At 67.5% G+C, this 20811-nt stretch overlaps 4 protein-coding genes across 4 annotated transcripts; 3 read left to right on the top strand and 1 right to left on the bottom strand.

Annotated features, from left to right (window-relative positions):
* Window positions 1–406: 406 nt before the first annotated feature.
* CHLNCDRAFT_48975 (tubulin beta chain) lies at window positions 407–3810 on the top strand (the record flags this gene model as incomplete). The annotated part of the gene is made up of 12 exons (XM_005846054.1): window positions 407–418; window positions 728–769; window positions 944–982; window positions 1164–1262; window positions 1488–1677; window positions 1951–2078; window positions 2240–2420; window positions 2598–2866; window positions 3030–3101; window positions 3228–3347; window positions 3493–3537; window positions 3697–3810. 12 exons carry the CDS (start codon window positions 407–409, stop codon window positions 3808–3810), a joined length of 1311 nt encoding a protein of 436 aa, XP_005846116.1.
* A 2796-nt stretch (window positions 3811–6606) lies between these two features.
* CHLNCDRAFT_53380 (hypothetical protein) lies at window positions 6607–8279 on the bottom strand (the record flags this gene model as incomplete). Its single annotated transcript, XM_005845928.1, has 6 exons — window positions 6607–6694; window positions 6829–6940; window positions 7089–7152; window positions 7308–7426; window positions 7613–7724; window positions 7908–8279. The coding sequence occupies 6 exons, from the start codon at window positions 8277–8279 to the stop codon at window positions 6607–6609; spliced, it is 867 nt and encodes a 288-aa protein (XP_005845990.1).
* Window positions 8280–8891: 612 nt separating this feature from the next.
* Window positions 8892–15751, top strand: CHLNCDRAFT_136041 (hypothetical protein; the record flags this gene model as incomplete). The annotated part of the gene is made up of 15 exons (XM_005846053.1): window positions 8892–9155; window positions 9264–9422; window positions 9524–10016; window positions 10176–10674; window positions 10846–12218; window positions 12460–13149; window positions 13282–13613; window positions 13700–13763; window positions 13897–13989; window positions 14184–14265; window positions 14393–14530; window positions 14623–14756; window positions 14927–15042; window positions 15272–15451; window positions 15605–15751. The coding sequence occupies 15 exons, from the start codon at window positions 8892–8894 to the stop codon at window positions 15749–15751; spliced, it is 4764 nt and encodes a 1587-aa protein (XP_005846115.1).
* A 359-nt stretch (window positions 15752–16110) lies between these two features.
* On the top strand, window positions 16111–20054 carry CHLNCDRAFT_136040 (hypothetical protein; the record flags this gene model as incomplete). The annotated part of the gene is made up of 11 exons (XM_005846052.1): window positions 16111–16157; window positions 16327–16364; window positions 16771–16937; window positions 17183–17347; window positions 17504–17585; window positions 17736–17864; window positions 18063–18210; window positions 19102–19126; window positions 19254–19432; window positions 19659–19721; window positions 19910–20054. The coding sequence occupies 11 exons, from the start codon at window positions 16111–16113 to the stop codon at window positions 20052–20054; spliced, it is 1188 nt and encodes a 395-aa protein (XP_005846114.1).
* Window positions 20055–20811: the final 757 nt, after the last annotated feature.

Raw genomic sequence — 20811 nt, 5'->3', positions numbered from 1 at the left:
GGCCCGCACAGGCCCCGGCAGGCCGCCCCGCCGCTCCCAATTGGCAGTCCAGGACTCACAAGCGATTCACGTGGAGCTGGATCGCGCTGAGACGCTCCCAACAGCCCGCCCACCCCATGCACGCTTGGAAAGGCGGGTGGCTGGAAAGGGAGCGTCGCATATAGGAGCGGGCAGGGGCCCGCGCTAGGCATTCTGGCGGCCTGAGGCGAACACTGGCGGGTACTCGGCAAGGCGAGTCCTGGGGGAGTGATCGGGGTAGTTCAAAGGAGGGGCTGCTGGCGCGAGTCGTTCAGGCTGCCCTCTGCCGCCGCTAATCCCCGCCGCGCTGTGGCTGTCTGGGCTGCAGGGTCAGCGACATAAGCCAGCAGACGGCCGCAGGAGCGAGTTTCAAAGGAAGCCTGCCACTATGAGGGAGATTGTGAGGACTCGCTGCTTGGGGCCCGCCCTGTGCATCTAACAGGGCAGAGGGACTGCCTGGGCTGCCTGGGGCGCTGCCTGCAAGCCCTTTGACAGCCCCTTGACCACCTCCTCCCTCGCCTCCACGCCCCTGCAGGTCCACGTTCAGGTGAGACCCGAGGGGAGGACCTTCCTGAGGCAATTGGGGCGGCTGGGGCCGCGCAGCAGCTCTCCTGGGGCAGCTGGAGCGCCCGAGGGGCGGCCTGGGCGATTGACCGCCCCCCGCGCCCTGCCCCCCAATTGACCGCCCCGCGGCCTCCTCTGCCTGCAGGCCGGCCAGTGCGGCAACCAGATTGGCGCCAAGTTCTGGGAGGTGAGTCGGAGCGGCCCGCGATCACACCGGGCACTCAACGGCAGCCTGCTGGGGGCTGCTGCCTGCTTGAACGCCCGCTGGTGCGATCAGTGGGCGCTGGGGGCGGCAGGCCAGCAGCCCGGGACCCTCCCAGCCCGCTGCTCACAACGCGTGATGCGTCAACAACCTGTGCAGGTGGTCTGCGACGAGCATGGCGTTGACCCCACCGGCACGGTGAGCGGGCTGGAGAGGCGCCAGGCCCGCCATCACCCCCAGCCGCGCTAGGGATGCATGGGCGGCGGCGGCGGCAGGCTGCCGCCCGCCCTTACACGGGCCTCCGCGCCCCTGCAGGACGCTGCCTGCGCGTGCGTGACGCCCCCTCCCTTGCCCCTGGCCCTCCCCGCGCCGCCTGCAGTACTGCGGCGAGAGCGACCTGCAGCTGGAGCGCATCAACGTCTACTTCAACGAGGCCACCGGCGGCCGCTACGTGCCACGCGCCGTGCTGCTGGACCTGGTGCGCGCTGCTGCTGCCTGGGCGGTGCTGGGGCGCCGGCGGCCCCAGGCTGCCCGCCAGCCTGAGCGGGCCGCCCGACGTGCGCTGGCCGCACCAGGCAGGCGCTCGTTTTGTGTCGCCGCCGTCCCTTGAGAGGGCCATAGACCCCTGCCGCTATGCGGCATAGCGTGCCTGCTGGTCTCTTCACCTCCTTCCCCTGTGCCCTCTGCCCCTGCTCCCCTGCAGGAGCCCGGCACCATGGACGCCGTGCGCGCCGGCCCCTTTGGCCAGGTCTTCCGCCCCGACAACTTTGTGTTTGGCCAGTCTGGCGCCGGCAACAACTGGGCCAAGGGCCACTACACCGAGGGCGCCGAGCTGATCGACTCTGTGCTGGACGTTGTGCGCAAGGAGGCAGAGTCCTGCGACTGCCTGCAGGGTGGGTGGCCTGGGGCGCGGGGAGGTGCCCCCGGCCACGGCGCTACTGCTGGGCGGGCGCGTTGACCTGAGTTGACTGCCGGCCTGCGGCGCCGTCAGGCCTTGCTACCCTGGCCCGGCTGGCTGGCTGGCCGGTCAGCAGCACGGCAGGGGCAGGAGCAGGTCAACCAGCCTCACCAGCAAGCCTGGGGGCCCACCTGGGCCAGCACCCCGCACCGCCGGCTCGTGGCTCACCCTCCACCCCTCCGCCCCCCTCCCTGCGCGCCCGCCGCAGGCTTCCAGCTCTGCCACTCCCTGGGCGGCGGCACCGGCTCCGGCATGGGCACCCTGCTGATCAGCAAGATCCGCGAGGAGTACCCCGACCGCATGATGTGCACCTTCTCCGTGGTGCCCTCCCCCAAGGTGCGTGCCTGGGGCGCCCTGGGGGCCATTGCAGCCGGCCCGATGCGCTGCTGCCTGCCACTGGGGATGCTGCGCCAAGACCGCGCGCCTGCGCCAGCCGAGGGCAGCCCCCGCTCACCCTTTGCCCTCCCCTCCCGGCCCTGCCTGCCCGCCTCCCGCAGGTGTCTGACACCGTGGTGGAGCCCTACAACGCCACCCTGTCTGTGCACCAGCTGGTGGAGAACGCCGACGAGTGCATGATCCTGGACAACGAGGCGCTGTACGACATCTGCTTCCGCACCCTCAAGCTCACCACCCCCTCCTTTGGCGACCTCAACCACCTCATCTCCGCCGTCATGTCGGGTGGGTGGCGCCGCGGCCGGGCTGCGTGGGCTGGCTGGGGCCGGCGCTGGGCTGGGTGTACTCCACCCCATGGGGCCTCCCTGCCAGCTCTCTGGGCGCTGCCAGCATGGCGCATCATCCGCTCCCGCTTGGCCCGCTCACCCGCCCGCCTCTCTGCGCTCCCCGCGCCGCCCGCAGGCATCACCTGCTGCCTGCGCTTCCCCGGCCAGCTCAACTCCGACCTGCGCAAGCTGGCGGTCAACCTGATCCCCTTCCCCCGCCTCCACTTCTTCATGGTCGGCTTTGCGCCGCTCACCTCCCGCGGCAGCCAGCAGTACCGCTCGCTGACCGTGCCCGAGCTGACGCAGCAGATGTGGGACGCCAAGAACATGATGTGCGCAGCAGACCCGCGCCACGGCCGGTACCTCACCGCCAGCGCGCTCTTCCGCGGCCGCATGTCTTCCAAGGTGCGCCCAGGGCAGGGCAGGTGGTGGCCTGGCGGGGCAGGTGCCGTGCCAGCCAGCTGCTGTACCGTGTGTGCATTGGCAGCCGCCTAGCCTCTCGCAGCCTGGATGCTCACCTGTGCCTGGCGCACCTGCCTGCCGCCCCCCCTGCCCCGCTGTGCTGCAGGAGGTGGACGAGCAGATGCTGAATGTGCAGAACAAGAACAGCAGCTACTTCGTTGAGTGGATCCCCAACAACGTGAGCCCCCGGCTGCCGTGCTGCCTGGCATTGCTGGCTTGCAAGCGCCTGGCCGGCGTGGGCCCACAACACCCCGCCCTGACGCCTCCTGCCCGTCCCTGCTGCCTCCCCCTGCCCGCCCTGCAGGTCAAGTCCTCCATCTGCGACATCCCTCCCCGCGGCCTGAAGATGAGCGCCACCTTTGTGGGCAACACCACCGCGGTGCAGGAGATGTTCAAGCGTGTCAGCGAGCAGTTCACTGCCATGGTGAGCTGGGGCAGGAGCACAGCTGGCTGCCACCACGGCCGCCACCATGCGCAACCCCTCCCAACCCCAGCAGCAGCCTCCCCTGCTGTCGCTCACCTGCACACCTCTCACACCCTGCGCCCCCGCACCCCCCTGGCTCCCGCAGTTCCGTCGCAAGGCTTTCCTGCACTGGTACACCGGCGAGGGCATGGTGAGTCCCTGCCGCGCCTGCTGGCACAGCCATGGGTGGCCTTGCCTGCATCCCTCCCGCTGCTGCTACGTCTGCTTCGACTCCTGGCCTGGTGCCGTTGGCGCCGCCCTGCGGTGACCCCCCTGCCTCCTCTCCACCTTGCCCATGCTACCCCCGCAGGACGAGATGGAGTTCACTGAGGCTGAGTCCAACATGAACGACCTGGTCAGCGAGTACCAGCAGTACCAGGATGCCACCGCCGAGGAGGAGGGCGAGGCATACGACGAGGATTGATCGGGACGCCCCCCGCCGCCCGTGCCAGCCTGCACGCCCTGAGACTGCCAGCGGGCGCGGCTGTAGCACCAGCGTAGCTTAATAGGAAGCCATAGGACAAATGCAATTGACTCTCGCCTGTCCCACCTGACCTGACTTTGTAAGCTCTTCTCTTCCTCTTGACGTGCACGTCAGCCAGGCTCCTTCAGGCACAGCGCAGCAAAGAGGGCAGCAGCATGGGAGGCACGGGGGCCACCGTCCAGCCACACACAGGTGGCTGCTCCCTGCTGCCTTCGTGGTCTCTCTCTCTCGCCAGTAGGGTGGCAGCTGTGGTCATGGGGCCTCCTGCCTTTCCAAACCCACTGCGCCACTAAGTGCGGTTGAGAACACTGCACAACGCAGCGCCTGCACCGGCAGCAAAAGACCGACACCCGGCGGAGCGGCACGCCGGGGGTGCTGCGCCACCTCGCCACCCACCTGCTACAACTCTACAACCGGGCTCTTCTGCCAGACACTGTCTCGATCCCGTGAGTCACCCGTGTTTGGTCACATCTTCTTCTTCTTCCTCCCTCTCCGCCTCTGCCTCTCATCCTCGTGATCTCGAGACGTGCAGAGTGGTGAGCTCAGTTCAGGCTCTTGGTGGCGTGGCGCGACTCTTGGAGGTGCCCTTCAGCCCTTTGAATTTGAATCAGGGAGTCCCGCTTTGCGTTCCCGCTTTGCGGTGCAGGCTGCTGCAGCTGGCCGCCGGCCCGCCCGCCCTCCCAGCCGCTAGGCGGTCCAAGGGTTGCGTAGCAGTCAGGTTGAACTCTCCTCTGATGGCAGCAACCGGCACTATTCATGCGCTCGTGAAGCGTCTTCGCAGCGGCGGCGGGCGCAAGGCGGTTGAGGCGGCCAGGACGCTGGTAGAGCTCTCTTGCGGTAGCGTTGAGAACTGCGCATCTATCATCGCAGCGGGTGGCATCACGGCGCTGCTGCAGTGCCTGAGCAGCAGTCCGCACAGCAGCGAGGCTCTGCTGAAGTCGGCAGTATGGGTACTGTGCAACCTTGCTTTTGATCGGGGCAACGGAGCAGCCGTTGCAGCGTGCGGCGCCATCCCAATGTTGGTGCATCACCTGCGAAGCAGCCGCAGCGAAGAGGTGCAGATGGCAGCAACTACAGCGCTGACAAACCTCGCCGCAGCCAGCCCCGACACCAAGGCAGCCATTGAAGCAGCTGGAGGAATCCCAGCGCTGGTGCAGCACTTGTCGAGCAGCAGCAGCGAGGCTGTGCTGGAGCGTACCGTCGGTGCGCTTTGGAACCTTGCTACTGATTGCCCTATCACCAGGGGGGCCATTGCAGCGGCAGGCGGCATTCCTCTATTGGTGCAGCACGTGCGCAGCAGCAGGAGCGAGAAGGTGCAGGCTGCAGCAGCTGGGGCGCTTGCGAGCCTCTCTGTGGATAGCCCAGACAACACGGCAGCCATTCATGCAGAAGGTGCCATCCCAGCCCTGGTGCACCTCCAAAACAGCAGCAGCAGCGAGGCAGTGCAGGAGCACGTGGCTAATGCCCTATGGAGCCTTTCTGACAACAGCCCTGACAACAAGGCGGCCATTGGGGCAGCCGGAGCCATCCCAGTCCTAGTGCAGCACCTGTGCAGCAGCAGGAATGAGGCGGGGCAGGCTGCAGCAGCCGGGGCCCTTGGGAGCCTGGCTGCAGGCAGCCCTGACAACAAAGCAGCCATCGCAGCAGCCGGCACCATCCCAGTCCTAGTGCAGCACCTGCGCAACAGCAGGAGTGAGGCGGGGCAGGCTGCAGCAGCCGGGGCCCTTGGGAGCCTAGCTGCAGGCAGCCCTGACAACAAAGCAGCCATTGCAGCAGCCGGCACCATCCCAATCCTGGTGCACCGCCTTCGCGGCAGCGGCAGCGAGGCTGTCCAAGCACAAGCAGCCCAGGCGCTCATGACCCTCTCTATTGACAGCCCCGACAATCGGGCAGCCATTGCAGCTGCTGGCGGCATCCCAGTCCTGGCGCTGCTTTTGAGTAGCTCAACCGAAGCAGTGCAAGCGGAAGCCGCTGGGGCGCTGTACTATCTGTCCATTGCCAGCCCCAGCAATTGTGCGGCTATCGAGGAGGCTGGCGGCATCCCTGCCTTAGAGCAGCTGTGCAGCAGCAGCCCTAGCGAGGCAGTCCGGGATCACATAGCGGCCTTGCTGCGCAACCTGTCAATTGGCAGAACGCGTCAGGCAGCGGCAGCACAACCGAGACCAGCACAAGCGAGTGTGACAGAGGCGGCAGCAGCAGCAGGTGCAGCAGACACCGCGGCAACCTCTGGCCCAATCCAAGAAGCTGCAGCAGCGGCTGTTGCTGGGGCCAGGGTTTGCGCAGCGGATGGGTGTGGCAACACGCGCCGCCTGAAGCTCTGCACTGGGTGAGCGGTTTTTTGGGCTGTTGAGCAGGGAGGCTTTCTAGCACCCAGCCTGCCAGCGGGATCGCCAGAGCCCTTCAGCCTGCATTCAGTGCACCTGCCCCCTGCCTGCAGATGCCGGGCTGTGCGGTACTGCAGCAAGGCCTGCTCCCACGCGCACTGGCCAGCACACAAGCCCGAGTGTCGACGCCTGCGCGGCGCTGCAGCTGCTGCACAGCCCTAGCCTCAGCATGGCCAACTGATGCTGGCTTGCTGGGGAGGATGCCGGCTTGGAGCAAGGTTTCAGCAATTCCCTATTCTGCATTTGCCTTGTCCATAGCGAAACATGAGTAGCACATCAAAACGACAGCGCACCAGAAGGCTTACTTTGAATGCTCCAGCTGCCATGGCTGAACAGGCTGGGTGGCTGCCACTCAGATCCAGCTCTCCGGCGGCGTGTGGCTGTGCAGGCAGTGCTCCGTGAAGGAGCGCACCAGGCTCTTGTACTGCTCCGGGTGTTTCCTGCAAGGCAGATGGCAGGCACGAGTCACTGTCGCCCAGCAGGAGCGCCAGCAGGTATGGTGTGCAGCTGCACTGCGTGCCGAGCATCGCGCATGTGCCAACAGCCGCCCACAGCTGCCAGCAGCCTCCCGCACCGCAGGTGCTCGCAGTGCGCCGTGTCGGCCCAGCAGTGGTGGTGCACCGGCACGCCGTGCGCCGCCTGCTGCTCCATGAATCTCTCAATGTGTCGGTGCGGGATCAGCGCGTCTGCAGGGCAGCGGGCACAGAGGCAGGCTGTCAACGGCGGCTCCGTGGGTGGCATAGATACCAGGCAGCACAACCAGGCTGGCGATGGTCTCTCCAGAAGCTCTTGGGGGCTGACCCCTGGAGGCGCCCGCCCCGGCAGCGGGCGCACCTGCTTTGCTATACAGGTAGAGCTGCGGGCAGGGTGGCACGCTGAACTGCCAGGCATGCCGCACCTGCGGCCACAGTGCGCAGCGTCATGGGTCAGACAGCTTGAGCCGCATGCCTCACACTCCCCCAGCCAGCCCGCATGCCTGCGCCTGTTGTGCCACCTTCCAGGCATGCCCTGCGCAGCAATGATGCCAAGGGTACGGCTCCGCCCCAGCCGTACCTCCCGCATGCGCCGCTGCACCACGGGCAGCTGGAAATAGCGCTCCGCCAGGCGGTGGGTAGTGCGCAGCAGCAGCGGGTGTGACTCCTCCACATTCTCTGCGGCCTCACTGAACAGCGCTGCAAGGGTTGGGCCAGGCCAGGTCAGGTCAGGCAGGCGCGCGGGCGCAGCAGGGTGGGTGGAGCAGCAGGCTGGGTGGCGCAGCCTGGCTGCGGCGCTGAAACAGTGCAAGCAAAATCAAAATCCACACACACAAGTGCAGAGCACACAGGCACACACGTGTGCCTGTGTGCCACACACGTTACCTGCCAGCAGACCCTTGCTCCAGATCCGTGTTGTGGCCAGGGAGGGCGCTGCACGAACGCAGGCGGTGGGAGGGAGGGCAGCGGGCTGGGCCGCTGTGTCGGCCCTGCGCTTCTGCGCGGCAGCAGCCCGCGCCCGAGCAGCCCGGTGCTGCCTTGCCATGAGGCGCAGGCCAGCTGGAGCGGGCATGTGGGCGGGCACCCCCGGCCTGGCTGTTCGGCTGCCTCAGCTGCCAGCCTGGGGCCAGATCAGAGGCTTGCCTGAGTCCAGGATGATGCCCTGGGTGTTGAACAGGACTTGCCGGAAGGCAGACAGCACGGCCATGGCTCGAGGGTCCGACACGAAGCGGTGCAGCTCCTCGCCGTCGGCCCCTCTGCGCGCCACGGGCGCGCCGCGGCCGCCGCCCTCGCCGCCCCACAGCCCGTAACTGCGCGCCGTCATGCCGCCGCCGCCGGCGGACCAGGCGGCCGGGTTGAACTCCAGGCTGGCGGCGGTGCCGCCGGGCGCGGGCGACAGCGCCGCGGGGCGCACCTGCTTGAGCAGCGAGGTCAGGTGCAGCATGGTACCGTAGGCGACGAAGCCGGCGTTGCTCATGGCGTGCACCAGCACGGGCGGGGCCTCCCCCCGCACGGTGCACAGGTTGCTGTAGCGGTAGGTGAAGTCGCGCATCAGGCGCAGCAGCGCCGGGTCAGCCAGCCCTGGCAGCGCCGTCTGCAGGATGCTGGGCTGGTGCAGGATGACCTGCGCGCCCAGGTCCTGCAGGCGGGTGGGCAGGCAGGCGGGCAGGCGACACGGGACGGCAGGCAGCGACGGTGGGTGGAAATGCCGGCAGCAGGCGGCGGCGCACGAAGAGCCAAAGGCGGCAGCGGCGGCGGCGGGGCGGCGGGAACCGGCGGGTGCGAGTGGCTTGGCGAGTGGCCCCCCGCGAGTGGCTTGGCGTCCTACCTCCCACATCTTCTTATATTTGGAAACGTGGGCGTGTTTGGAGCCCAGCCATCCCAGAAGCAGAATGATGGGCCTCGGCTCCTGTCGGTGGTATCGGTACATGGATGCCTGTGCTAATGTGAATGATTCAGGGGCGGGAGGCGGAAAGACCAGGGTACGGCACTGCGAGGCAGGACAGTTTGCCTCGGAAGCAACAGTTGTAGTCAGCCACCACCAGGCACCGGTTTCAGACAATTTCCCTCTCGCTTGCATGTACCTTGCAAGCCAGCAGCGCGCCCATGGGCGCTCGGTGTGCGTGCCAGTGACTTCCTGAGCAGGCTACCCGCTGCAGCAAGGATGGAGCACAAGGCGGCAGCCACTCAGCATGCAGAATTCCGGCTAGACGTGGAGTCGTTGGGCGGGGGCCAGGGACAGGCATCCCGCTGGGGCATCCCTCTGGAGGCCCCAGAGGGAGGCTCGCCCCGCAGTCCTAAACCCGCGCCACTGCTAGCCCTTCGGGAGGTCTGGCGATCGCTGAGCGCCAGCTCGCGGGCGTTGCTGGTGCTGGGCACTGCGCAGGCCCTGACCGCTGCCACCTTTGCGGTGGTGCAGTTTGCCGACGTGAGTGAAAAATAGCATTGGAAGAGCGCCAGCACCGTGCAGAGGCACAGAGCAGGCCATGACCCGCCGCCGGCACCGCGGCCGCCCATCCCCCTTTCTGGCATGCAGGACTGGCAGCTGCTGCTGCAAGACACAGCCCTCATCTTGTGCTCCGCGGTGCTCACGCTGGGCCTGCTGCTGGACGCGTTTGCCAGGGAGAATGCCTACCAGCTGCTGGCGAGCCTGGCGCTGGGCGCCCTCTCCGCCAGCCAACTCATTGTTTACCTGGTGAGAGCGACCTCGCTGCACTGCGCTGCTGCTGGCGTCCTCTGTCCGTGACTGCTCGCACCCCTTCCACCGTGCTGCCTGGCCCTGCTCATGCCACGCAGGCGACAGTGCAGGGCCGCGGGCAGGGCGGCGCCGCCGCGGCAGTGGCCGTCTGCCTGGCGCTTCAGCTGGCTGCCGCGGCGCTGGCCCGCTCCGCATACCTGGGCTTTGGCTGGCGCATGTACAGCAGGATCGCCTCCAGCTGGCGCCTCCGCCCCGCGGAGCAGCAGCGGCAGCGTGCCGCGGCGCTGGCTCGTCAGCGGTTTGCCGCCCTGGCGCGGGCAGACGGCCTGCTGCTGACGCTGATGCTACTGGTGGCGGCGGTGAACGCAGCCAACCCGGGAGGCGGCGACGGCCAGCCGCAGCCGCTGGGGCTGCTGGTCGGAGCGGCGGCGGCGGCGGTGCCGGTGTGCGCTGGCTGGCTGGCGGCCTGCTGGGCGGCGGCGTGCCGCCGCGGGCGCCGGCTGGCGATGGCGCTCGACTGCGCCTACCCGCTCTGCTACGTGCCTCCCCTCCTCATCATGTTTGCAGGCGAGCGCAGCAGCAGTTTTGATCGTGAGCGTGTGTGTGGTGGCAGCGGGGGAGTGGGTGGCATGAAGGCAGGCTGGCACACTGCTTGCGGCATGCACAGGCACCATCACACAGCTGATCCCCGCCTGGCATGCTGGCCCCACCTGATCTACCGCCCTGCCTCGCATCCTCGCGTCGCTGCAGGCGCGTCCCTGGGCAGCCAGCTGAGCCAGCCTCACGGCCAGGCCTACCTCATCCTGTACCCGCTGCTCTTCCTGGCAGCCCGCACCGCCACATGGTGGGCCACGCGCCAGCTCAGCGCCGCGCGCCAGCTCAGCGCCGACGACGACGCGCGCGGCGACGCCCAGCAGCTGCTGCTGCCGCCCGAGCTGGTGCCGCTGGCGCGCGGCGCCTGGCTGCTGAAGCTCCCCAGCAGCGGCAGCAGCAGCGGGCCTTGCGGTACCGCCTCTGGCGCCCTGGATGCCGCCCCCAGCGGCTGGAGCTGCAGCACGTTCAAGGCAGACGGCGGCGGCGCAGCCTGCTGGCCCGGAGGCCTGTCGTGGTGGCCCGGCCGCGGCGGCGGCGGCAGCGGGGCGGCGGCAGGCCGGCAGCGCTTCTTCCAGCTGTCTCACGACGGCGCCTGCCTGCGCTGGGACTGGAACCGATGGGTGCTCATCCCGCACGTGCAAGGCATCCAGTGCTGGTGAGGCGGGCTTGGCTTGGTGCTGACCTCGATACATTCGCCTTGCTACTTGTCCTACCAACACCTCCGCTGCCGTGACCGTGGCTTGTATCCAACGGAGCTGCACTTGAGATGATTGCCTCACCAATTGACCCTTGCCGCCTGCTGTTCCTCCCTCCCTGTGCGATGCAGCGACGGCAGCCAGACCATCAGCCTGCAGCTGCTGCTGGAGCCAGACCTGAGGCTGCGCTTTGCCGCTGCGCAGCAGTACGGCGAGTGGCGCCAGGGCCTGCAGCTGCTGCTGGCCCTGCTGGCGCAGCCCGAGGAGCTGCTGCCCAGCAGCTCGCCGACGGCGGCGGCGGCAGGCCCGCTGGCGGCGCGCGGCAGCGAGAGCTCGGTGATGGCAGCGTCGGCGGAGGCCAGCCAGGATGGCCGCTCTTCCAGCAGCCTTGGCAGGGAAGTGATCCTACAGGTGGCGCCCTCGCCTCGTGCCCTGCCGGCGGCCTCGCCCTTTGGCCAGGCCGGCAGCAGCAGCAGCAGCCGCCACGGGGGCTGGCCTGTGGCCGCAGACGCGGCGTCGGCACCGTCCGCCACGCCGCTGGTCAGGGAAAACAGCCAGGTGCAGCGGCTGCGGGTGTGCGCCCGCTCGGATTCCAGGGTGCAGCTGGAGTCTGCTGCGCAGCGCAGCCAGGCAGCCATTGCGGCGGCGCTGCAGCGGCAGCAGGCGGCGGACGGCAAGCTGGAACGGCAGTCGGCGCCGGCCGGCGCGGCAGCGGCCGCGCCGTTGCGGCGTGCGGCCACCATCCAGCTGATTGCCTCGTCAGCCAGCGGACTTCTTCCCGAGCTGGCCACAAAGGGCGTCGGCGGCCAGGGTGCTGCAGGGCCCCACCCACGCCGGGCCAGCCGCCCGTCACCGCGGCTGCAGCAGCGGCACAGCCCCCGCGGCGCGGCGGGCCCAGGCGGCAGCGCGGTCGAGCGGCTGCGATACGGCCTGCGCCGCGCCATCACGCTGCCATCTCATCTATGGTGGACCTACGGCACTGGCGCGGCAGCTGCCACCCCAGGGCTGGTTGCAGCGGCAGGCTCGGCGCAGCACAGCAGCCCCTCCCGCCAGCCTCTCAACGACCGGCTGCGGCCCAGCAGCAGCAGTGAGGACTTCACCGCAGCAGCTCTAGTGGCGGCGGCCGAGGAGCACGAGCGGCAGCGGAAGCTGGAGGCACAGCAGCAGCAGCAGCAGCAGCAGCACCACCAGCAGCAGCAGGCGGTGGCGCAGGATGCCCCACACCATGAGAGAAAGCTAACGCTGGGTGTGTGGGCGGAGGGGGCGCTGCCGTTGCTCGATCTGCGACAGTCGCCGCGGCCGCAGCGGCCGCCAGGGCTGCCGCTGAGCGGCCGGCAGCACTATGCAGCCGGCGGTGCAGCCTTGGGTGGCAGCTCTGCCGCTGACGGGGCCGGCGTTGCTGCCACAGGTCCGCGCCGCTCTGTGTCGGCGGGCGGTGAGCCGCTAGGAGGAGGTGGTGGTGGCATCACGGTGCCGCAGCGGAGTCCCTTCATCCACCTGGTCGGTGAGTTGGCTGTGGGAGGCTGCTGCCCCTTAAGCTGCGTAGGCAGCAGAAATCGCAGAGTGTGGCAAAAAAAACAGCGGAGTTGCTGCTTATGTGCCTGCTTGACTTCCTGGCCGACCCACATTTGCTGCGGACCCAACCTGCTCGCCACCCTTGCCCCCTTTACGCGCAGCCTTTGCCTCTCCAAGGCCTGCCACAGCAAGGTCCGGGAATCCTGGTCAGAACAGCTCACCCCCTGCAGCAGCAGCGGCATCGGAGCAAGGGCCCAGCTCTGCCGGCAGCGGGGCCAGCACCCCGTATCAGCGTTCGGCGGCAGGCTCGCCTCAGCGTGGCAGCCCCAACCGCCAAGAGCAGCTGCAGAGCTTCCAGCGCTACCTGCAGCACCAGCTGGCTGCTCAGCAGCGCGGCCGATATGGGCCTATGGGCGACAGCAACAGCGGCAGCGCCGCAGGCACACGCCCAGCGAGCACCGCCGGCAGCCCGCAGCACGGCAGCCCCAGCAGGCAGGAGGCGGACGCTTCGCTGCTGTCGTTGCCGCGCGGATCGCCTCCCACATCCGCCAGGGAGGGCAGGGAGGGCAGGCAGGACGGGCCTGGCGCGGCAGCCGCAGGCGCCACATACATGCCAAACCCCCGCCCCCACCTCGGCTCAATAACCACCGGCAGGTCCCCGCAGCAGCAGCAGCAGCAGTTTGCGACCCGCATGCAGGCTGCCGGCCAGCCGCAGGCGGAGCTGGCGGCCTCCTTCCTGCCGCTGTCCATTTTGGGCGGCAGCAGCCAGCCGATGCCGGCGTTTGATGCCGCGGCCAGCAGCGCAGACCCTGGCTCGGCTCCAATGTCTGGCCTGACCAGCGTTGCCCCCCACAGTGCCAACCTGCTGACTCGTGCCGAGTCGTCTTTCAGCAGCTGGGGGATGCCCACCCCCACGACTGGTGAGCTGGCATGCTGACTTGGCGTGCTGACTTGGCACGCTCAAAACAGCATGCTGCTGTCCCCACTCCTGGCCACAGGCCAAAGCCTTCACCTCTACCTGCTTGCCTGCCGCCCCGCCTGCCTGCTTGCAGCCACCTCCCGCACCGCCTTTGGCCTTAGCCGCTTCAACAGCTTGATCCCCAGCGTGTCCCACACGCCGCTGGCCTCCTTCCGCCAGCACCCCAGCTTCGCCACCTCTTACCAGCAGCAGCAGCTGGCCGCCGCCACGATCCTGGCTGCGGCTACGGGGCGGGGAGGGCCCGGCGGCGGCGTTGCAGGTCAGCGGCATGGGCACAGAGACGCGCTGGATGGCGGTGGCGGCGGCTTCGACAACAGGGGGTGCCGAGGGCATGGCGAGGAGGGCAGCGTGGCGACCAGCCCTGACGCGTCTCCCACTAGCTTGATTGCTGGCCTGGGCATCAATGTGGGTCTGCTTCAGCCTTCGCCCTTGTTATGGCTGCTGGGCGCAAGGTCGATTGAGGCTGTGCCGCTTGCTCAACTGCACTGCAGGTGCCGGTGGAGATGGTCGACTTCAGGGACCTCGTCTTTGGAAAGTTTCTGGGCGAGGGCTCAGGTGAGGGACCACCTAGCTGGTCGGGCATCCACCCACCACCTGCGCGCCATGCTGGCATGTGCACTCACCCAAGCAGGCTGCATGACCGCTCCGCTCCACGGCGCCGTTACATCGCTGCTGCTCCTGCGTGCAGAGGGCTCGGTGTATGCGGCGTGGTACCAGGAGACGCCTGTGGCTGTCAAGAAGACGCAGTCGCTGATGGAGATAGAGATGAACCTGCATGCGGGTGAGAGTAGGCCCACTGAGCATTGCCTCATGCATGGCATGCACCGTTGTCGGCGATGTGATGCTGCAGGCCTGCAAAGTCGGCATGCTGCACCCCATGCATGGCCACGCCTGATGTACCTGTTTGCGTCCGACTGGCGCGTGCTGCCCGCCCATGTGGCCTGCCTTGGTGCCTCCCCGCACCACTACCCACAGGTGCCCACGACAACATTGTCGGGCTGCGCGGCCTGTGCTCCCATGGCAGCGACATCTACCTCATCATGGAGCTCTGCCCCAGGTAAGTACAAAAACAATACTGAACAAAACAACAAATGCCACGTGCAGCAGCATCAGCAGCTGCCTAGAAAAGTGCGCAGGTCGCCGGCTGACTGGCGCCGCCCCCTGCCGCCATCTGCACCGTGCAGGGGCACGCTCGATGTTTTGATTCACAAGGGGCAGGGCAGCAGCCACCGGCTGGACCCGCTCAAGCTGCTGCCCATCGTGCGAAGCATGGCGCGCGGCATGCTTCACCTGCACACCCGCCGCCCCGCCATCTTCCACAGGTGGGGAACCTGGTGTATGGGCTTGATGTCTTCCATGTTTGTATTGCGGCCCCCCTTGCAATAGGGCTTTCATTGCCGCTGCCTCCAAGCAGAGACCTCAAGCCTGGCAACCTGTTCATAGGGCACGGCGGCGTGGTGAAGGTTGGGGACTTGGGCATGAGCCGCTACGCGGCGCAGTGGCGGGGCCAGCAGGGGGACGGCGCCCTGGAGCGCACGCTCACGCCGGGTGAGCAGACTTTGCGGGGGTTGCCAATGCGGCGCCACCAGCGCGCCGTGGCCCTGCCGCATGCCATGCTCAGGCAGCAGACGAGGTGCAGGCCTGGGCAATGTGCCCGCCAGCCTCCCGCTCGCTGCCGTCTCACGATGGCACCCCGGTTGGCGTGCTGCGCCCTGCAGGCGTCATCGGCACCGCTGCCTACTCAGCGCCTGAGCTGCTCAATCCAGAGACTCCGGATGCCGCAGACGACCGGCAGACGACAGCGGAGGATGAGGAGCGCATCCTCAAGGCTGATGTGAGTGGGCAAAGAGCGGTCTGGGAGTTGTTGTTGAGCAGCTGGGCATCCACACGGCCCAGCCAACCGGCAACGAGCACGAATGGCGGCCGCCCGCCTGTCGGCAGGTGCCGCCTGCCCCAATGCCTGCCAGCCCAGCCCCATGTCGAGCCTTCCCTCTGCCAACTCCCCGCCCGCTTCACTGCTGGTACCACTGCTGCTGCTCCTTCCCACGCCGTGCCCGCCGCAGGTGTACAGCTTTGGGGTGACGTTGTTTGAGGTGATGGAGCGGCGGCGACCCTTCGCCGGCATGGACGGCTTCCAGATCCAGACGCAGTGGTACCTGGACCCTCAGTCCATGCGCCTGCCCGCGGTCTCCATCCCAGACGGCATCCCGCCGCCCGCCCGCACCATCATGGAGGCGCTCGCGGTGAGCGGCCCCAGCTGCTGGCGGTGGTGCTGCTGCGGCTGCCTGAGGGCGATTGCGTGCTGCAGCAGGCCGCTGAGTTGCTGTGGGGATGGCCAGGGCTGGCGCTGGCTGTTGGTGACTGGTTGCGCCGCAAGCCCCCACCTACAAGCGCAGGGCCTGGTGGAAAGCTGCACACACTGGGACCCCGACCAGCGGCCCAGCTTCCAGCAAATACTGGCGGTGCTGCGGGCAGCTGCTGGCGGCGGCACGGACAGCACGGCGCCGCCCACCCCGGCCGCTTCCTTTGTCGCCCCCTTCTGAGCGGCAGATGCATCCAGGTTGCCCCACCTGCCTACCTGTTTACTTAACTCTCCCTGTTCTACTCTTCTCTCTCTGGACCATCCAGCAAACAGCTAAAATGTCGGCAGCCCAGTTTTGCCCCAACAATGCACGCACCGGCAGGTGCCTCTCACCCATGCCATGCGCTTGCAACACGCCCTTCACTCATTGCCTTTTCTCTCACCAACCATCTTCAACACTGCTTTGCAACGTTGCTCCTCCTGAAACGGGTTCCCGTGACTGTCGCTCCACTCTGGCGAGAAAGTTGGCGGCGCAGTGGTTTAGTCTGCGCCCCACATGCCTTGCCGAGGCGCTGCAGGGGATGGAGGAGGCGAAGCGGCATGCCTCACTGCAGAATACTGGTGTTCAGCTGCAACCCGGAGCAAAGGTGCGCCGTGCAGCACAGCCATGCGGGGTAGCAGCTGCAGAGTGTGAGCGGCACAGGCGGCCGCGGCGGCCCAAGCAGCCAGTCAGATCACTCGCGCCCCCAATTGTTTGACTCATCAGAGGAGCGTTGGAGAAGAGGGATGAACCCAATGGGTGCACCGGCGGTGCAGCACCACAGAGACGTTGGCGGGCGCCTCGCTGGCGGGAGGTGGCGGCGACACGGCGACCTCACACGATAACGTTTCATGTGACTGCCAGGTCGCACTAGAGTCACCTGCTGCCGTCCCGGGCACCGCTTGTTCCGGCACAGGGCGCGATGCAGGCCGCGCTCGCCAGAGCAGTGCTGCTGGCCCCGGGGGCAGCGTGGCGATCAGCGGCGGCAAGCACGATCAGAGAGGCGGCCAAGACAGCAGGGAGGAGTCAACCGCTTGCGAGCCTCCTGTCCTTCAGCGCCGGCACTGGCAGCGCCGCACAGTTACGGCCTGCGATCACCACCACAGCTGCAGCAGGGAAGGCGGCGGCAGCAGCAGCAGCGGCAGCAGTGACCACCGCCCCAGCCGTCCTGCTCCGCGGCGGCGCCTGGCGAGCTGTGAGCTCTGCTGCCTCTGCCGCAGCGCACCAGCAGTCGCGCGGCTTTGCAAGGTACCTGCAATTCCAGACACGCGGCGGCGGCGGCGGCAGCGGCTGGGGCCGCTGGTCAGAGGATAGCGACAAGGTGCTGTGGGGCCTCATCGCGGCCAACGTGGGCGGCTTTGCCCTGTGGCGCCTGGCTCCCAACCTGGTGCGCCTGCCGCGCCGCTGCTGGCTCCAGCCTTCCATTGCAGCCTTCCAGCATCCAGCATGCCGGTGCCGGCACCTGGCTTGGGCGCCCAGGCTGGGCAGTCGGCAGCGGCGGCAGCAGTGTCCGCTCGTCTCCAAGCCGTGTGGCAGGCTGTTGCTGTGGTGCTGGGGATCCCCTGTGCCACTGCGTTGCCCACCTCCTGAGCCTTGCCCTCCTTTCACTGGCTCGCCTGTGCTCCTGCGCAGATGCAAACGCATGCCACGGTCTCTATCGAGGGCCTGCGGGCGGGGCGGGTGTGGACTGCCCTCACCGCCGCCTTCAGCCACAAGGACGTGTACCATCTAGGAGCCAACATGGTCGGCCTCTACTTCTTCGGCCGAGACGTGGGGCGCCTGTTTGGCGGCAAGCGGGTGGGGATGGCTGCATCCAGCCCAGCTGCTTATGCAGAATATCTTTCCGAAGCTCTTTCCGATGGGGCGCATGGCCCTTCTTGCCTCCGTTTGCTGCCGTGCTGGGGCAGCAACCGACTCTCTGCACGTGCCTGCGGCCCCTTCGTTTGGCTGCAGCTGCTCATGCTGTACATGGCAGGCGGGGTGGCGGGATCCCTGGCACACTGCGGCTGGTACTACTACCAGGCCTGCAAAACAGGTGTGCGCCTCGGCAGCCCCTTCACGATGCGCCAGCGTGCCGCGCTGACCAAAAGCAGCCAGCGCCGAGGCCGCTCGGCTGTGCCACAGCCAAGTGTGGATGCTTGCTGCCCAGCTCAGCTCAGCTCATGCATCAGTGCTGCTGGTGCAGGCGAGGGGCGGTACGGCAGGGCGCGCTGGTTCGGCTTCACGCCCTCTGCTTTGGGCGCCAGCGCCGCGGTGAACGCCCTCACCGTCTGTGACATCCTGCTGTACCCCACCCGCACCGTCCTGCTGTACGGTGAGGGCTGTAGGGCTGCCGCTGGCCTGCGACAATGGCTTGCAGCTGTCATGGCTTGGTTTCTGCTGGCAGGAAGCTGCTCAGGCGGGCGGCTGAGAGGTCGCAAGGGCTGGGGAGGCAGTGCCGTACACCGGCTTGTCCTCCCAGGCATCGCCCTTGACTGTGCTGCGCTACCCGCTCCTCCGCCGCCGCTTACAGCAATCATCCCCATGCCCGCCGCGCTGCTGGGCGTGCTGTGGTTGTTGAACGATGTGTCGGGTGCGATGGATGGGCACCGGGGACACATTGCGCACGCCGGGCACCTGGGCGGCGCCGCCACTGGCCTGGCATTCTTCCTCGCCTACAAGTGAGTGCTCTGAGAGGGGGTTAGAGCAGCGGTGTGGACGTGGCTGGCAGCGCGCCGTGGTGGTTGGCGTGACGGCTGTTGGATTTTATCACGCTCACGTGATGCGGGGGTGCGTGTGCATGCAGGCGCGGCATCATCCGCCCTCGTGGCTGGTAGCGCCAGGCTTGGCCTGGATTCTGGCCAAGGCGGGCTCTATGCCGTGCGGTGGCGGGATGAAGATAGCTTCTGAAGCATGTATTTCCTTGCATTGTGAGACGAATGTTCCATTCCATTGCTTATGGGCACTTCGTGTAACAGTGTGGCCTCTCTGGGACGTCGAGAAGCCGATGACACTGATGGCGGCACCGGCCTGCAGTACTCGCGCTCGCCGCCGGCGGGACGCCCACTCCAGACCCCGCGTTTGTGCACCTTCGTTCATCGGGCATCGGCATGAGTGCGCTGTGCAGCAGCTCTCTTGGAGCAGGCAGGCCGGCAGCCAGCCGGAATAGCAGCCAGGCGGCCACCGCAGCGCACAGGCAGCCCCCGTTTGTGGCAGCTGCTGCGTGCACAAGCAGGCGTCATCTTGGATTGCAGCTCCTAGGATCGGCAGCCGCTGTGTTGGCGGTGCCCCGCCCGCCGCCAGCTGCCGCTGTGGCAGAGGCATTGACACCCTACCAGCGCGGGCTGGCTCTAGAGTATGGGCTGAGCCAGGAGGGGCGAATTCCCACATGCCCATCCGATGCCAACCCCAACTGGTGAGTCAAATGCAAGGATCGTGTAATGCTTGGCTGGTTTGTGCGGCGTGGAGCTCTGGCACGGCAGCCCGGGTGGCAAGGCAACCTGCTCGGTGCAGCCTGCTCCGAGCGATGCCGACATACGCCAAGCTGACATTGTCTCTGTGTTGTGCTGCAGCGTATCCACTTCTTCAACCAATGCGGTGTGCAGATCGCTCCTCTGCTGCATGCTTGGCCCACGTCATGTGCCCATACCCCGATGCTGCAAGCCTTGAGGCCCCTCCCCGATGCTCCACCGCTCCTGAATCTGCACCCCCGCCCGCCGCGCAGACCTACATGCCGGCGTGGGAGGCGCCGCAGGGCAGCCCTGCCGACGCGATGCGCGACTTTGAGGCGGCGCTCGCCCAGGTGGCGCCCAGCATGCGCCTGGTGGATGCCGCCTCGGGGCCCGCCAGGGAGTACAGGCGGTACGCTGTGGACGACCCGCTGTTTGACCACGACGACATCGAGTGAGCCTGCCAGGCATTGAGCTGCGTGCTTGTGTGTGCACGCACGCTGTGTGGTGGCGCCCGTGTGTGGCGTCGGCAGGGCACTTGTGGCAATGGACGCTGCCTGCCAGAGTATGTCACAGCGCATGGGCCGCGCGGCCCAGCAGGCCTGCTGGCCCATGCGGTCGACTCGCGGTCCGGCCGCCCAGGCTCGACATGGTTGGCCTGGCTGGCCTGCCGGGTGCAGGGTGCTGATCAGCGTGCAGCGGCCCCCTTACGAAGCCGACCCGCCACTGGTCACCTTCAGATCGTGAGGCGCTGCCTGGCGCCGCCTGCATTTGCCTTGTGCTGCTGCTGCTGCTGCTGCACTATGCTGCACGACCACTCTCCCTGGTTGCGCTGCCTCCTGGCGCTGGGCGCTGCCACTGCCGCTGCCTGCAGACTGGCTGAGCTGCTTGCTGAGCTGCCTGCCTCCCCTGCTGCCCCGCGCGCGTGCAGCATGGCGGCGCAGGTCAAGTATGTGTGGCCCATCCAGCAAGCCATCACCGACTTTGGCGCGCAGCGGCAGCGGCTCAAGGAGGTGCGGTCGAGGCTGGGCTGGCGCATCCTGGGCTGCGACCTGCTCGAGTGCTTCGAGGAGTGAAGGGAGAGGTTGTTAGAACTGGTGGTTGGTCGCACACGGCATGCCGCCTGAACTGAGTGCTGTAATGTGCATAGCGGAAGGAGCAGAGGGTGGGCCGCCCCGCAGGCACCCAAGCGTTACCAATGCCTCCTGCCGGGGCTGCCGCTCTGCGCCACAGCCTGCTGCGCTGCTGTGCTCATCTCCTTTACTCGCCATGCAACTTCATGATGTGGGGGTTGCAGCCCGCTGCTGGGAGCGGGGTGTGCCGTCAGCAGAGCATGTTCAGCAGCACATGGTTCAGCTCCGTGTACACCTCGGGCCAAGGGTGATTGCAATCAAAGAAGGGCAGCGGGTCGACAGAGAGCAGCGGGTGCAGCAGCTGCCAGGCATCCAGCGTGTGCAGCTGTGCCTCTCCGACTGCCTCATCTAGAAAGTGGTTATCCCAGGAGTGCGTGGTGTTTTCGCTCGCCGACGGCGTGGTTGTGCGCCACATGGCCAGCCCGTGCTGAGGCGCCACGGCGCTGCGTGCTGCGTCTGCCACGCTGCGGGCATAGCCTGGCGGCCACTCGCTGCGGTAGCCCTCCATCCTGCGCCAGAGTCCCCCGTTGAGCACGACTGCTGCAGGCCGCAGCTTGGCCACCACCTGCATCCAGAAAGGCTTGGGGCCTTATGTGAACCTGCCCAGAAGCCACCAAGAATACAAACAGCTGGGCTCGAGGCACAGGCGACATGCTAGCAGACAAGCCCAAGGTGTCCAGTCAGGGTATGCTGGGTGCAC

Source organism: Chlorella variabilis (genome assembly GCF_000147415.1).
Source record: "Chlorella variabilis unplaced genomic scaffold CHLNCscaffold_15, whole genome shotgun sequence".
In the NCBI taxonomy this organism is placed as follows: Eukaryota; Viridiplantae; Chlorophyta; class Trebouxiophyceae; order Chlorellales; family Chlorellaceae; genus Chlorella; species Chlorella variabilis.
Note: the sequence above shows the minus strand (reverse complement) of the source record. Positions and strands in the feature narration are given on the sequence as shown.